This window comes from Pezoporus occidentalis, unplaced genomic scaffold (genome assembly GCF_034315485.1).
Source record: "Pezoporus occidentalis ecotype Australia unplaced genomic scaffold, CSIRO_AGI_Poc_V1 ctg18, whole genome shotgun sequence".
In the NCBI taxonomy this organism is placed as follows: domain Eukaryota; kingdom Metazoa; phylum Chordata; class Aves; order Psittaciformes; family Psittacidae; genus Pezoporus; species Pezoporus occidentalis.
Window position 1 is genome coordinate 8,421,689 of NW_026913640.1, and position 15,650 is coordinate 8,437,338.

Genomic DNA, 15,650 nt, shown 5'->3' on the forward strand with positions numbered 1-15,650 from the left:
ATGGTGTACCATCAAGGGAGGAGCAGAGAAAAAGACAATCAAAGTTAGAAATTAGGAAACTGTGTTATATCAGAAAGAAACAAAGATGGTTTATTTTGGAGAGGAAGTATCACCATTTATATAAGTGGCAGTAAATAAACTTATGGAATTAAATGGTGCTGCTGTTTCAGGTGCTCTTCTTTATTTTCCCATAGTACAAAAGGATGGTTGCAGGCACAAAAAGATTCTGCATTTTTCAGATCAGTGGATTGCCACTTAGCTAAGGTTGGTAAACAGTGGCTACAATGTTGGTGCACCTCCTGTTTTGTTAGTAGGGAAGGGTGGAAGATGGAGCTTCATCTGTGATATGGTTACTTGTAACATTCTCATACTGGGGAGAAAGGGGGAAAGGAGGTTTTAAGAGGGTATGCTGACCTTGAACTCATTGGGAGAGGCTTATTTCTGATGGAAAGCTGAATCCACTTTTTATCGTGTTCCATACTGGAAAGAAAAGGTATTTGTATGGAAGTTATGTGGGGTTGTTTTGTTTTGTTTTGTTTTTAGAAAGTATCTGGTCAAATAGTCAAGGAAGGCAAAACCTGACTTAGAATTAGTTTTACACAACAGTTCCTGTCCTTCCAAAATAATACACTTTGCTGTTACACCCATGTAAGCTGAGACAGGTTATCTCCTGAGAGTGGGCTGATTTATTTGTTGGTGGTTTTTTAGGTGCAAAAAGTGTACACAGAATATGTATATGTATATTTCCAACCCAGACCAGTCTATGATTCTATGCTGCGCTTTCCTTTAAAGCTTTATATTAGTAGTACTTTACTTCCAGTGTACTAGATAACCACTGCTGGAATGCAGTGAAGGCAGTGTACTGTAAGCTGTAAGCTCCCTCTGGTGGCTATATAGTTTAAAGCTCACCTGCTGCACTTGCCTGCTCTGGACAGTTTTGAGGGTCTAAGTGCATAGTGTATTGTTGTGCACAATTAAAATAAGTAAAATAAAAATTATTGTAATTTAAAAAATTAATACAGGAATATGATGTGTCGTGTGTTTCCAGGGTGCCAGAGGTCTCCTGTAATCAGACTTCAGAGAAGTAGAAAAGTTAGAGTTCTCTTCTAGTTATTGTAAGCATAAGGGGATATTTCCTGTAAAATTTTATTTTTCTTCTTTTAAGGGTGGCTGTTGATGTCCCTGAGAGTACCCTTAAGTATTACAGAACACTGAAAATAGATATGATCTCTGTATGACAAACTGAAATATTCTTTGTTAATTCAAAATTAGTTCAAGATGAGGTAGCCATGATTTGCTGCTCTTGCTCTAGGAGTGTGACTATAAATGACCTCAGACTTCCAAAATGTTTTGCTTTGTCACACCCAAAGGATTCCTTCTAATGTGGCTGTGATTAGTGAGGCTTTATGAGACTGCAGAGCTGTGAGCTGCAAGGTCAGTGCTGCTGAGAGGGCAGCATCACTCCACTCCTTTTCTCACTGTTGCACTGGCTCTGGCACTTGTCTGACTTCTTGAAGATTAAAGTAACAAAAGAGTGTTCATTGCGTTTGTCTTCTCTTCCCCCCCCCCCCCCCCCTTTTTTTGGGGGGGGGGCGGGCTAGTTATTAGATGGGATAAAGCAAGGAGGTGACAGGACCATGCAGGTGAGAGCAGGAAGAGAGTGGGATCTCTCCTTTTGGCAGCAGAGAGTTACTAAAATAACTCAAGAAATTTGCTTCTTAGTTCTCATGAAACTTCACTGACTAAAGCTGTGTGTCCCAGAGACTTCAGAGTATTCCCCTGTTATTGCAGTGCAGGAGAGGCTGTAGATTAAATGCACTTTAAATGGTAATTGGCTCTGAGAAAAGCAGCATATCACTAGCTGCTATGTCCTATATAATGCTAGCACAGCCTTCTGTGCTGGCTTCTGGTGAGCCAGGCTGGGGAACTGATCCAGAAGAAAATAACCTGCCTTTGGTGGGATGCTTTTCAGTGATTGCTTCCCCAGTCTTGTTCTCTGTGCATTTGCACCAATGCTTGCCCATACAATGGGGGAAAAGTGGGGACTGCTTTTTTGTTTGGTCTGGTTTATTTGTGATAGTGCTGACTGAAGTGCATGTGAAGGTGTTCCTGTGTAGATCATTCCTGCATTTTTGATAACCTGCTCCAGCTACTCTCCTGGCATTCAGTACAGCTGCTGGCTCTGTTGCAGTGAATGTAACTAGAGTCCACACAGAAGTACTGTCCTTCAGACTGCAGAAGGAGGTTGGGAACAGTTCCTGCTGATGGCTGGCTGCATGCAGAACTGAGATTTTATCTCAGAAGTGTCGCATGCCCAGATTTGGTGAAGCTGCTTCTTTACAAGTTTAAATTTGCTTAAAAAGTTATTAAAGTTTGGATTTCTGCATTGGGTTGGAGTTCACTGAACCTCAGTGTCCTGGAAGGACTCAGGTGCTGCCACGCAGCTTACTTCTGTCTCAGTTGTTCAGCAGTGCATAATGCCCCAAACATCTAAAAGCTTTTCTCTGCATGCATCTGCCTGCAACCTGCTGACTTAGCCTTGAGATGCTGCTCCCAGCATGCAAAGACAGGCATGAGCTGAAAGCATGCTGCTGTCTGTGTGTGTGCACAACCTAACACAAGCTGCTGCCTGCCCACAGGGGTGTATGGGCAAACACTGTGATGTTGCCCACAGAGCTGTTAAGGGCTGTCCTGGGGAGTTCTGGCCCCAAACTAACTGTGGAGCAGAAGAGCAGATTTGTGAAGGGACAGAGCATGTATTCTGGGTCTCTTTGCAGCCACTTTCCTGTGCTACTTATTTTGTTCCCCTCACAGGCATTCATCATATCTACACAGGAAAAGTTCTGAGCATCAGAAGTTTGCTGTGCAAGGAGGAGCACAGCTGTTCAATAGGACCTTCTTGATCCAGGAATCAGCAGCCTGCTTTCCCTTGCTTCATTTATTCAGATTAGTGACTTTTAATCTGTGGTGTTATGTGCTTATATTTAAATCTTCTGCTATCTTATTTTTTATCACGGATGAGAGAATTAAATCAGATTTTATATGTTTTATTTACAAAACTCTTGATCTTTTTGCTGAGGCCTTTGTGCTTTTTTCCCAAAGCAGTAGGTATAAATCAAACCAGGACTGGAATTTGGAGTTTGGAGTTCAGCTGAAGTTCAGTAACCTATGCTCTCACCTTGGTCTGGTTCTGCAGCTTGTATGCAACGAGTCTATGTTTGCATGTTCCTTTCTCAAAGGCACACCAGTTTGTCTTATGCAGCTTTGTGGTGTCAGTCCGCTGTCAGAATATTTTGTGCTGTGTGCTTGCTCAGATAAATCCTAAATAGCAGGAATCAGAGGATATTAGCAGCAAAAGTGGAGAGCAATGTGGTGTTGTGAGCAGCTGATATTTTCTGCAGGGTTTTTACCTTGGGCAGCAGAGGGAATATTGGGGTTGCCCAATGAAGCAGGGCTGTAGTGCAGGCAGTTATCTCTCATTTGAGCTCTGTAGGCAGTATCCCACCTCACAATGATCCACGTTGCTGCATAGTTTTATGCTTTACATGTGGTTGATTTTCAGGTAGAAACCACCATGGAGCTGGCTTTCAGCAGCAGTGGAGCAGCAGGTGTTAACTGGGCAGCCAAGTTGCTCATAATGCAAGGGGATGGGTATATAAAAGAATGGGCATAAGCACCTGAGGAACCACTGTAGTCATTCCCAAATGGGCTGACCTGTCTTCAGCCAGATTCCTCGCTGTCTTTAGGTTGTCAACTTTAATGTTAAACGCTAGAGGGTAGCATGTTACTGCCAATACTTTATTTTAGAACATATGCATAGTCAGTTACTGTCATTTCCATAGTCGAGACTTTTTTTTTAATCCCTTCAATTTATTCTACAGTTCAATATTTTAAAAAAATGTAGAACAGCAGAAAAAATAGTGCTTTATTTCCACAACTGTGGGAGTGTGTAGCAGAATTTAGTGGTGTGTAAAGAGATCTTTTGAGTAGAAAAATATTTGGATTGAATTTAGGTCTTTTATCTGTCTCCAGAAGTGTTATTAGGAGCACAATACTTAGAATTATTCATTCTCTGCCTTATATCTCAATATTGACCCTTATGTGCATGATACAAGTACACAGTGGTAATAAGAGGCCATGACCGAGAGAGAGCAGGTGATTTTACTAAGATATACTAGGTCTTGATGTTCAACAAGGCAGATATTTTTAAGTTCATGACATTGCTCATACATTTACAACTGGGATTGGGTTTTAGTGCTTAAATAACTTTTTTTTTCCCCCTTTTTTCTCTCAGGCACCACCTTCCATGGTCAATAATGAGCAACGCCAACATGCTGAGCACATATTCTTATCATTTAGAAAATCAAAATCACCATTTGCTGTTTGCAAACACATTTTGGGTAAGTTTTCATCATGAAGTTGAACATGTACCTGTTTTTATAACTGCAATTTTGCTGCTGTTCTGTGGCCGGGAATATGAGCATCAGTTTTGATTTTGATGAGGGGTACTTTTGACAGAAGGTGAAGCCTGTTGCTGCCCTTTCTGGTTTTGTTTCTGGTAGCTTTAAAGCTATAAGGTGTGTAGCTAAGTTCCTAAACTGATTTCATAAATTCAGGTTTCCTCTGTGACTTGATTATTGTAATACTGTCTAAACTGTGGAATTCACAGGACTGCCTGTAGTGTGATTGCTTGGCTTGAAGCTTCCTGTTAAATCAGCCAACAGGGCAATTTTACACACCAGATTTTACACTGGTACTGAAATTTTCCATGGTGGCAATTTATTTCAGATGAATGTCCTAGTAAGTTGCTGTTAACAGCCAGCTGCTGTGTTTAAAAAAAAAAAAGGAAAAACTTAACTTTGTCACCTGGTAGAAGCAATAGAGTATTGGTTTGAAGTTCTGTGTAATTATACCTGTGGAGGAGGGAGAGAGCTAGGTATGCATCATTTTTTATCAGAAATTTCTTGGGGTTTAATGGAAATGCTGTAAGTGTGGTTGTGTTACAAGATTTAAAAGAAATGTTTTTATAGGTAGACTTATTAGAGTTTGGCAGCTAAATAATCTGGAAATTGCAGGAGCAGTAAGCTTCCAAGATTCTTAATCAGTATCACTACATGTGAGTGTTGGGGGGAAAGCAAAGGAGAACATGTACAGTTAATTAATATTAGGATGTCAGTATTGCAGGCCTACGACTGTGTTGTTAGATTACACTGTGATATATAGAGCAGGGTATACTTCCTTTCCTGCACCCACTTCCCAAACGCATTTTTTTCTACAAATTAGTTTCTTCTGGTTTTAATATATTATAGCACTACTTCATCTGGTCTTGAAGTCTGGAATCACACTTTTTGCTTTATGGGTCAGCAAAATCAATGTTTTTTATTTCCACATTAATTTTTGGAGATTTTTAGGTGGGCAAAAGAGCATACTGAGTAACTTTGTTTGCAGACCATTTTGATCTGTCGTAAGTGATATGTCGCTAATCAGAAATAATGGAAGTTCATTAAATCACCACATCGTTGCCTCAGAAGAGGGAATTCGGTGTAGCATTAATAATGCTACATTGCAGACAGTTTTATTTCTGAAATGTGGCTGGTTGGAGGAATCCTGTTTATAACACCTTTTGGATGTCTAGTCTAGAAATATTACATCCTTAAACTGCTCATATGCTACCACCATTGAGAAAACAGTATACTTCTGCATGGGACAAGATTTTCCTGGCAGTGCAGGCAGTTGTGACACTGAGGCCTGGAACTGAGAGACTGTTCCCAAAACTCTGTGCTTCTTGAGTGTCTATACAGCCTGGACAAAAAGAACAGCTAGTTAAGACTTGGGAATTGAGAAGGGAGAGGCAGGGATTATGAAATTAGGAACCAGGGAAGAGAAACAAGCTGCTCATGCTGAAGAATAAAAGAGTTGAAGTGTGCTAATGGGCTGTGTGCAGGTAAGGATGGGCAGGAACCAGATGGCTTTATAAAGAAATAGAGGAAAAAAAAAAAAAGGTCAAGACAAGAATTAGAATGTAGGTAGAGGGAGATAACAAGGATCTTGGTGGTGTTCATGGAAAGAAGAGTGTATGAGCAATACAGGGAGAGCAGTGATGAGGATGAGCATAAGGAAAAGGGGAACAGCCACAACCATGCAGTTTCTTCGAAAACCTGGAGTAGAACCCAGGAAGCATGAGGCTTTACGTTCTTTTTCTTGTAAGTTTGTAGCTGTTAAATGTACTGGCAAAACTTGTCCTGCCTTTCTTCAGTAACTTCATGTAGAGGATAGCGGCACTCTGACTAATTATAAGCTTATACTGGGTGCTGGAGTCCTGCACTGTTAATGACTGCAGTTGGTAATGATTTGTTCTTGAAGGAGGAATTTCATCCTCTTCTTTTTTAATAGCATTCTCCTTTTGTGTCAGCTTTGTCTAGTTTGAAAAGCCAGAAGCTAACAACTGCCAGAATTAAAATTCCTATCCAGGAATAATTTGGCTCACTTTGTATGTGTTGGACATATGCATTAATCTTAATTAAGTGGTTAGTTAGTTTTCCAGATTTAGCTGAGTAGATTTAAAAGTGGTTTATTTTGATTTAAGGATGTTTACCTGTGGAGGGTTTAGGTTTGGAACCTGATCAAGTTACTTAAAAACATTTTAGCAAATTTGCTCCTATTTTGGGTATAGAACTTTTATATAAAGGAAATGTGTATTACAAACTTGTGTGTATATAACTGGGGAAAGAAAGTTTGTTTTGTAGTCATTTAAAGCCCATCATCTCATGAGTGAGGATTTCTGAAACAAACCCAGTTTTAGCCCTGGCACATTGCCCATCATAGCTCAAACTCTACTTCTTGTTCAGGAATTTTGTTTCACCATTTCATATTTTATGCTTTTGGCATCTGGTGGATGCATCCTTTCTGAATATTCTTAAGTTTTTCTACAGAGTGTTACCTTCTTTTGTAACATCTTTTTCTATTTTCTGTAGTGCATCTATATACAAATTAATCAGATATTCAGATAAGAAGAGCTAATGATTCATACACTGTGGTTGGGAGTTATATTTTCATTGCCTCAAGATAAATATAGGAGCTTGAGCATGATGTAGTAAACCTTAAGTGCACCAGTCTGTAAAACTTTTGCTGTGATCATAAAACGTAAATGTTTTCTTTGGATGTAAGTGTTTCTCATTATCATCTGTGAAATACACGTAATTTTATGCACTGATGGTTCCAAAGGCAAGCATGCAAATGATAGAGGTGTCTTCAGTTCTGGCATGCATGTCAAATTAATCCTATTTTAATGTATCAGGACTAAATCCATCATAATTTTTATTTTGTTCCACAGTTGGTTTAGCGTTCTTATTCCTGATCTTTGGCCTAGTCTCCTTGCGCAGCCAACTTTTCTTCCCAAGTCACTGATTCATAATGTTGGACCATTTGATAATTGGGTTGATTATTTTCTCCTCTTTTGAGTTGTAAATTATTTGTGCTCTTAGCAACAAAAGTCCATTTAATAATAAAGAACGGTAAACGCCATTAATTTTTTGCTGGAAATACATACCAGCTAAATACGTGTATGTTTTCTCATACCCAAGTTGCCTTTGTTTTTCTCCACAGAAACTAGTAAAGTGGACTATGTCCTTTTTCAAGCAGCTACAGCAATAATGGAAGCAGTTGTAAGAGAATGGATTCTCTTAGAAAAAACTAGCATTGAGTCACTGCGAACATTCCTTCTAACGTACGTCTTACAAAGGCCTAAGTAAGTATAGAAAATATACCTCTGAACATAAAGGATTTGCATAAAGTCTGGGTTTTCCCAAGGTAGTCTTTGGTTTCCCAGGGAAGTGGTAGAAGACCATTTCAACAATAATTTATCTTCCATTCTTAACACTTGGTTGATTTCTGTAGGGATATCAGCTTTCACTTACCAATTCATGAAAAAGTTTGAAAAAGAATTGTGTTGGAAATGTTATTGAGCACTTGTATTCAGAATTATTTGCAAATATATTTTTGCAATGTGTTTGCAGCCTTCAAAAGTATGTTCGGGAGCAGATTCTGTTAGCAGTAGCAGTGATAGTGAAACGGGGATCATTAGACAAATCAATCGACTGCAAAAGTATTTTCCATGAAGTCAGCCAATTGATCAGCAGTGGGAACCCCACTGTGGTAAGTATTTTGGTTTGTTGGTTTGTTTTGGCTTTGGTTTTGTTTTTGTTTTTTTTTCAAAATTTAAGCAGTCTGTATCAGCAGCATAAGTTACATACTTAGTGATGGTAAAGTCTTGTATGCTTCTCTTACCTAAGAATTAAAATTAGTAGTGAAGTTGATAGCTATTCAAGCAATCATTTTTGAATGTTTTGGGACTAGGAGTAATATGTGTAGCTTTTTGGTACACAATTACACCATATCTTCTTAGGGAATAGGTTTCTCTGAGTAGCTGCTTTAAGTGCCACTGGATTTTTGTGGTTTCTCTGGGTTTCTTTAATAAATCAGATAGTGTGATCTAGAATGGATTTTCCATTAGCTAACCGCTTTTCACACACTGTTCCCTTTCCTTCTGTATAGTACTGCACCCTCCTGTAGCTCAGCTGTTGGAACAGGCTGTGAGCAAGAGGCATGGGCCTCTGCTGTTCTCTGGGTGACGGGTAGGTGGAGGGAAAGGGGCGTGAGGAACTAAAATGTGGAATGGAAATACAAAACTTACTGTTGATTTAATGTCATACTTCTAGGGCTAAGTGTTAACTTCCATACTGAGCTCAAAGTGGAAACAAAGTGTCCAATATCTATATATGCATTTACTGAAATTCCGTTTGCTATGCCAGGAGATAAGTTTAGAATAGGTCATAATAGAGGCATGTAACTAGAGATTAAAGAGAGGTGATTTTTCTCCTACCAAACGAAAATTGAAGTGTGTGTAGATTCCATGCTGAAACTTTAACTGAAGCTTTTTTCAAACAAAAAAAAAAAATAGAGGGAACCAACCCATCACACTGTTGAGTGTTTAGAGCAGCAGTTGTACAAGATGTGAGTGGCAAATGTTTAACTCTGAAAATTCCATCAAAGTGTACCAGCAGTAATGCAGCTCATGTCACGGTCCTAAAAATAGTGCATCACCTCTTGAGCACAAGTGATACCCCTCTGTGGTATGGAAATTACAGTTACACTTGTAAACTTTAATTTCACAGTTATTTAGCTTAAGGTGAACATTTTAGCCTTTTGGTTGTGTGTAACTCTTGATAGAAATGGGTATCTGTTTAGAACAATGCTGAGTTCATGTTTGTTTTTTTTTTTCCCCAGGAAATATAGCCTTGTTGTTAAATGCAGTTTACAGCTAAGGTTTTAGATTTTTATGCATGCCAGTTTATATGATCTTTCCATGGAGATACAAACCTGTATCTACCTGGAGTAGATACAAACCTGGATGTTGACAGAGAAGTCCTTTTTGAACTAACTCTTGCATAGTTACATTGTATTCTGTTCAACAGTTGTATTCTGTCCATGCAGTAATACACAGGCACACTACACTGAGCAGCATACAACAGGCAGTCTTAGGTTGATGTAAGTGTATCATCCCAGCCTTACTGCAGAACAGGGCGTGTTGCAGACGAGCTCTGGCTGGGTGAAGGAGTAGTATTTCACTCTCCAAGTTCCACTGACTGCCACCATACAGAGACCAAGTTAGACTCAGTTTTTAATTTTCTTTTATCTACCTCCTTTCTTCACAAGTTTTAATTTCACCATAGTTTTTTCAGAGTATTTGTGCTCAAGCTTGAAGAATGGTATTGAAAATGTCTTGAGTATACAAAGATGTTTTTTGCTGTGGTACTCTAATATATCTCGGTAGCAAAAAATGACGTGTTGATGCTGAATCACCTTTTCTGTAAGGCACAGAGTGTTTGTTAGTCTTTGGCAGGCAGATTATAAACATACTCCCATGTATGTATGAGGTTTTTAAATTATAAAATAGTTATTAATAAAAATTTTCTTGTAATCTTCTGAGACTTTAATATAAGAGAAACGGGTACTTGCACAGCTTCATGTGACACAGGTCTTCGCGTATGCAATAATAAGTGGTAATAAAATTGTGTGTTAACACAGTGTCTGCCACAACTGAGCACTAGGGGTTCAGGGCATGCCTTTTATATATATAACAACTTTGAAAGGTTGTATAAAATAAGTAGTACAATGAAATATCCACTTACCTTTTCAAATATGGTTGGGTGTGTTTTGTATTTGTGTCCCTATAATGTACAGCCATGCCCATCAGGCTAGATGGAACCATGGTGCTGTGGCTGCCTTGCTGTTGTGTGAAGTCTCAGGTAAGGGTGCTTCAGGGTATGGTATGAAGCTAAAGATTCGAGATGCCACCAGGACAGTGCCATGTACATATCACAGGTGTTTCTGCACTTCACTGGAGGCATGTTTGCATTAGTTATTTATAGAAACAGGCCTCCATCCACGTCAGGGTGGAGGCTAGGGTATGGGTGTTAGGAGAAAACAGCAGATGTTTTCCAGCCCTCTGTGCCTGACTCCTTCCAGTTTCTTAACATGTCTTCCCTGTGATGTGATGTGCACTCTTCCCTTCAGCCTTGTATACCCAAATTTCAGAAGTCTGTCCTACCTGTGACTCCTGATTCTCTGTCAAGTCTCTTGGTTGGTTTTTGTATTCTTCACAGGCGTCTGCTCCATGTTCCCTCTGACCTGCTGCCTACCCATTTGTATCCTCCTGCCTGAGGACTTGACAGCTGCCAAGTTACATACAGAGTCAGCAGCAGATCACTTCATATTTAAAAATATTTAAAACTCTCGAACATGGCTCTTAGCTGTCGATAATGACTTTCTACAGGAGTTTATAGTTGAGAGAAAGTCCTTTTTAAAAAAGCAAAGTAGTCTCTCACCTGCTTCCCACTTGCTTTCTGCTCTCTGCTGTCTCTGAAGCTTTCTGGCCCTTAGCTTATAAGAATAAAATAGGTATTTAATCTTTTCCAGTCCCTGCAACCCTCCACCCAGTTCCTGTCAGACATCTGTACTAGTTTTACGTGTGTTAGGCACTCCTGCTCCATGAAATCTTCAGGACTTTTCAGTAACATCTTTTCATGGTCAAGTCAGGAAGACTGGTGTAATGACAGCAGAGAATGTAGGTGGTACTTTTGCATGTGTCCTTTTGCAGGATTTGATGTGCTTAATACCTTAACTTCTCAAGTATTAGTTTAGAATACCTTTAGAAATGGATGTACTTTGAGGGTGGAACTTGAAGGTATGTTGAATAATGCTGTGGCAAACTGACATGGGAGCAAAACTGATGGATGAACTATTGAGAATGAAAAAAACGCAGGAGATTGGGGGGTGAGGGGGGAAACAAACCCAAAACAAAAGAACAAAAAGGAGATTGGAAGGAAGAGGAGGAGAGGAATAGTGATGAGAAGAAAGCGGGCAGGAGATGAAAAAGATGGCTTTGGTATCAAACAGTCTCTTAATAGTGGAACACAGTGTACATGTTAAGGAAATAACAGGGCACTAAGGAGAAGAGGTAATACTACAGGGATGAGAAGGATGTGTGGTTAGAGCCGGGGTTTGAACCTGGAGCACTGGATCTTGCTGCCACTTCTCTGCCATATGGAGCTTTATGGATCTCAAGGACAAAACCCTTGTCTGAGAAGGGAAAGCAAACTAGAGAGAGTCTAGTTGTCTGATCATTTATAAATGAGTTTAGGTGGTAAGCCTCTGGGAGGACAAGGATTAGCTTTGTAGTTCTTGGTTTTGTTTTTCCTGGCTCCTGCTGTAACATCAGTACAAGCCATCCTGCTGCTCATGAAGGAGAGTCTGATCTCCTTCCAATAGCAATTTTAGGATCTCTTTAAGAAAATCTTCATCTCTGGGGGACAGAGCTTCTGGAAGTAGACACAGTATCATAGGTGAATCTTAAAATGCCAAATACATATTTTCTATCAGCAATTTGAAAATTTTGGAGAACTTTGTAGGCCAAGTTCTTCTCAACTATAAATGCCTTTAATTTCTTGGTATTTGCTTTTTTATTAGAATATTTTGCATTTGCATAGCTGATTTAATTTGTCTGTCATCCATGCCAGAAGGATAAGAATTCTGGCCACCAAAGTGATTGATTTCCATGAGGAGGAACGGGAACAACCATCAAATGTATTTTGTTTGAAACTGGGCTAGGATACAGGTCACACCTCTATTTCTTCTGGATTATAGGTAGGCGAATGCAGAGGGGTCCAGTTGTAGTCCTGACGCTGGACTGGGAAGCAGCAAAAGCTGTGTTTTTTAAGATCTACAGTGCATATAGTAAAATGTAGTCTAGTATAAAGCTGCATACCTGAAGCCTAAATTTTTCTGTAAATGCAAGACTTGTCAGGAATTACTGGAGTTGCTCTGAGATCCTAGAAGTTCCATCTATCTTAAAATCTGTAAATCTGTTGTTCTATTTCCCAGTGTTCATGGTTCGGCTAGAGTAGAGATTCTGATGCATCAGGTTACCTGAAACTGCTGAAGAATGTGCTGTGGATGGATTTTACTCTAACAGTAGGAAATGTTAATAAGCAGAACTCTAGGCATTGATCTTCATTGAAATGTCAGCAATGGCTGCATAGATAACTACTTACAGTTATTTAGCATTTATTGTTATTTTTATTCTTTAAGAGGAATTTTACTTCTGTACCCCTGTCTAGCCATTGCTGTCTCATATGGTAGGGTAGGATTTGGAGAGGCCGTCATGACTTTCACATTTTGACAAAAACATATATCGTTTTTCTCCCTATACCCTTAGCTGTGTCTTCTGGTCTAATAAAAATATTACCTGGTCCTATGAACCTTACTGCCTTTGAGACATGTTGAGTATAAAAACCATATGGTAAACCAGGATATTTAAGTTGTTTCCTTCATGCTGACAAGTACTCTATAAAGGCCTAAGTTAGTGTGTTAAAGATAGGTTTGGAAATCTTTGGGATCTAGAAACTACTCTAAATATGAGGTAAAACTCGCTAATAGAAGCGTAAGAGAACTTTAAAACATAAGTAATTTTTAGTAGTTTTATTAACCAGTGTGCCTTTTAAAGTTTTCTGATCCTTCTTTTGAAAGAGAGCCTACCTTACTGGAGATGTAGTACAACGAAATTACAGCTTACTATTCGAAAGTGGTAGCTCCCAGTATTATCACTAACAGTAGAGCACAGTTTCAAAGACCAGCTTGGGAAGTGAGGAGACATGATCCAGAGGCGAGCTGTGTGACCCCTGTTTTACGTGTGGCATCCAGGACCCTTCATTTCCTAGTTCTGCCATCTTGTGCACATGTACACATGTTGAGGCCCTCACCTGAAGACCTCAGAGACTCACAGGGAAGGAAGAAATAATGTCTTTTCCATGTGTTGCACCTTTCTTTTATTACTGTGGTGACACAGAAATAAACAGGCTTGAGGGAAAAGCCTCTTAAAGAAGTTCATTGACCTTTGCTCCATCTTTAGCACCAATTTGTCTCAGGGGTACTGTCCTTCTGAATATATATGTTCAGTAATAAACTGGATATCTGTGGGACTCTACTTAAAAACAGCTTTCTGCCTTCTAATCTCCCTTTTTTCTTTAATTTTTTTTTTCCTTCTTTAAGCAAATCTGCTGTGCAGCACAGCTACATAACAGCTCATTTGGCATATATGGCAGGCAGAGGTGGGCAAGAAGGATTAGGAATGAGTACTGGGAAAAGTAGAGAGAGAGGGAACACCTGCTACCAAAGAGCATTGGTCAGAATGATGAATATTTAAAGATGGGCAATACTGATGGTGAGCTGCATGGCTAGTCTTCCTATTTATTTTGAATTTAATTGGAAGTCTTGGATTGCAGGTACTGTAGGAGTGCAGATTCAGCTGGTGCATATCAGACAAGAACCTGGAGGATATGTTACCCCTAGATAAATGGTTTTCAGACCTTCACTTCCCCCCCCCCCCCCCCCCCCCCCCCGATTTCTGCTTCACAACCTTACCTGTCCCGAGAGAAACAAAGAAAAGCATGTTTTATACCCTATGTTCCAGCAAACTCTGCCTGGACCTCTTTCTGTTATTAGTAGAGGCTGCTACTTCCCTTCTGTCTTTGGCCAAAGCCTGCATGCTTCACATGCCACAAGATCATCTTTCTGTGGCCCCCAGGGAGTCACTGAGGAATTGATTAATTTTTTTTTTTTTTTTCCTGTCTCAGCTCAACCTTGGGGGTTTCCCTGTCTTGGTTTGCCTGGTTACCCCCCAAGGAAGGGAAGCAGGGTCTCGCCTGTTGTGCTGTTGTAGGCTTGGTGTGTTAATGCGGTTCCAGTCATCTTTCTTTGCGCTGTGGCAGAGGAAGAATGGGAAGAAAGGGCTGCGCTGTCTAGCCAGTCCCTTAACTGCTGACAGAACAAAACTGCAGCTGTGGGTCCTATTCCTATCATCCTGTCCCTGCTCTATAGCTTTTTTCCATCAGTTGGCTCATTTGGGAAGGATCAAACACATAAAATCCAGTGGGTTCTTCCTGGTCCTTGCTTATATTTCTTCAGAATATACTCAGGTTTTCTTTGGTTGGAAACCACTGCTTCAGCTCCTGGGTTTCTCTTTGTACATAATGGTATTTCTTTTGGCCCTGTGGCCATCCTGTTAACCTTTAGATTTGGAGTTGCTGCTTACATTCTGGAGATTTAGATACTCTGAAAATGTTAGCAAATACAGCTGTGCTTATTCAGGGAAGTTAGGGAAGAAGTCTATTACTGCCTTTATAAAGGAAGCCTTGCTTTAGACAATTTATTTTGTAAATTTGGTTTTGATACATTCTCATTATAGAGCTGCATCACCTAAGAGCGTAACAGCAGAGTCTGCCTCTGGTAGATTTACTCTTTGATTCTTCTTGCTCTTGTGCAACTTAAAATTAGTGTGTTTAGGGATAGCATTAAATGCTTCTTGCGGCTTCCCTTTTGTTTCAGTTACAGAGTTTACATTATATGAATGGAGATAAAAAGTCCTCTAAATGCATATTCTAATGTAACAGAATAGATGTTATGATTTGCTCTGTTCAGGTGAGACTTATTCTTTTAAATATACTTTCTCATTTTTCTGTAGATAGACACTTGCAGAAGGTGAGAGTGTGTTGCATGATAATTTATGCTTTGTAGTAAAATGAATGATTTAATCAAACCTCGCTGTATCTCTGCTCTGACTTCCAGAACAGAAGAAACATTTTCAGTGCAGTAGTTCGTTCTGCTTTGTCTGTTGGCTTTTCTGCCTCAGAGCTGGTGTACCACATGTCCATTTTTTCCTAAGCTGTATTTGAACTCTTCTTCCTTTCAAATGCTTTGTAACCTAACTACTCACAAATGAAACTGTTAACTTATTCCATGGGCAGTCCAGGCACAAGTGTGAAATCCCTTCAAACATTATGGCTTTAACTTTTGTTATAGGGTACATTCCATTTGGAGGAATAAGCTACATTTAGTTGCATCTGAATTTCATTAATGATATATAAATGTTTTTTTACGGTTAAAATGGTGCATGGTCTTTCTGTAGTGTCTCTGTTTTACTGAAGTAATTCAAAAAGAAAACCACTAAAACGATGTTACTACTGGGTGTCTGATTGCCAAGTTAATCTCTTATCACAAGTCCCATTGATATTCTGTTTGAGCAGCTGAGAGTC

The 15,650-nt window shown here is 39.6% G+C and overlaps 1 protein-coding gene across 1 annotated transcript in view; it reads left to right on the plus strand.

The window, feature by feature from the left end:
- XPO4 (exportin 4) overlaps nt 1-15,650 on the plus strand; it is a 71,246-nt gene that overhangs the window by 17,215 nt on the left and 38,381 nt on the right. The window contains exons 2-4 of the mRNA XM_062615228.1: nt 4,295-4,400; nt 7,606-7,747; nt 8,016-8,154. Coding sequence (XP_062471212.1) covers nt 4,295-4,400; nt 7,606-7,747; nt 8,016-8,154 — 387 coding nt within the window. The remainder of the gene's footprint in view (nt 1-4,294; nt 4,401-7,605; nt 7,748-8,015; nt 8,155-15,650) is intronic.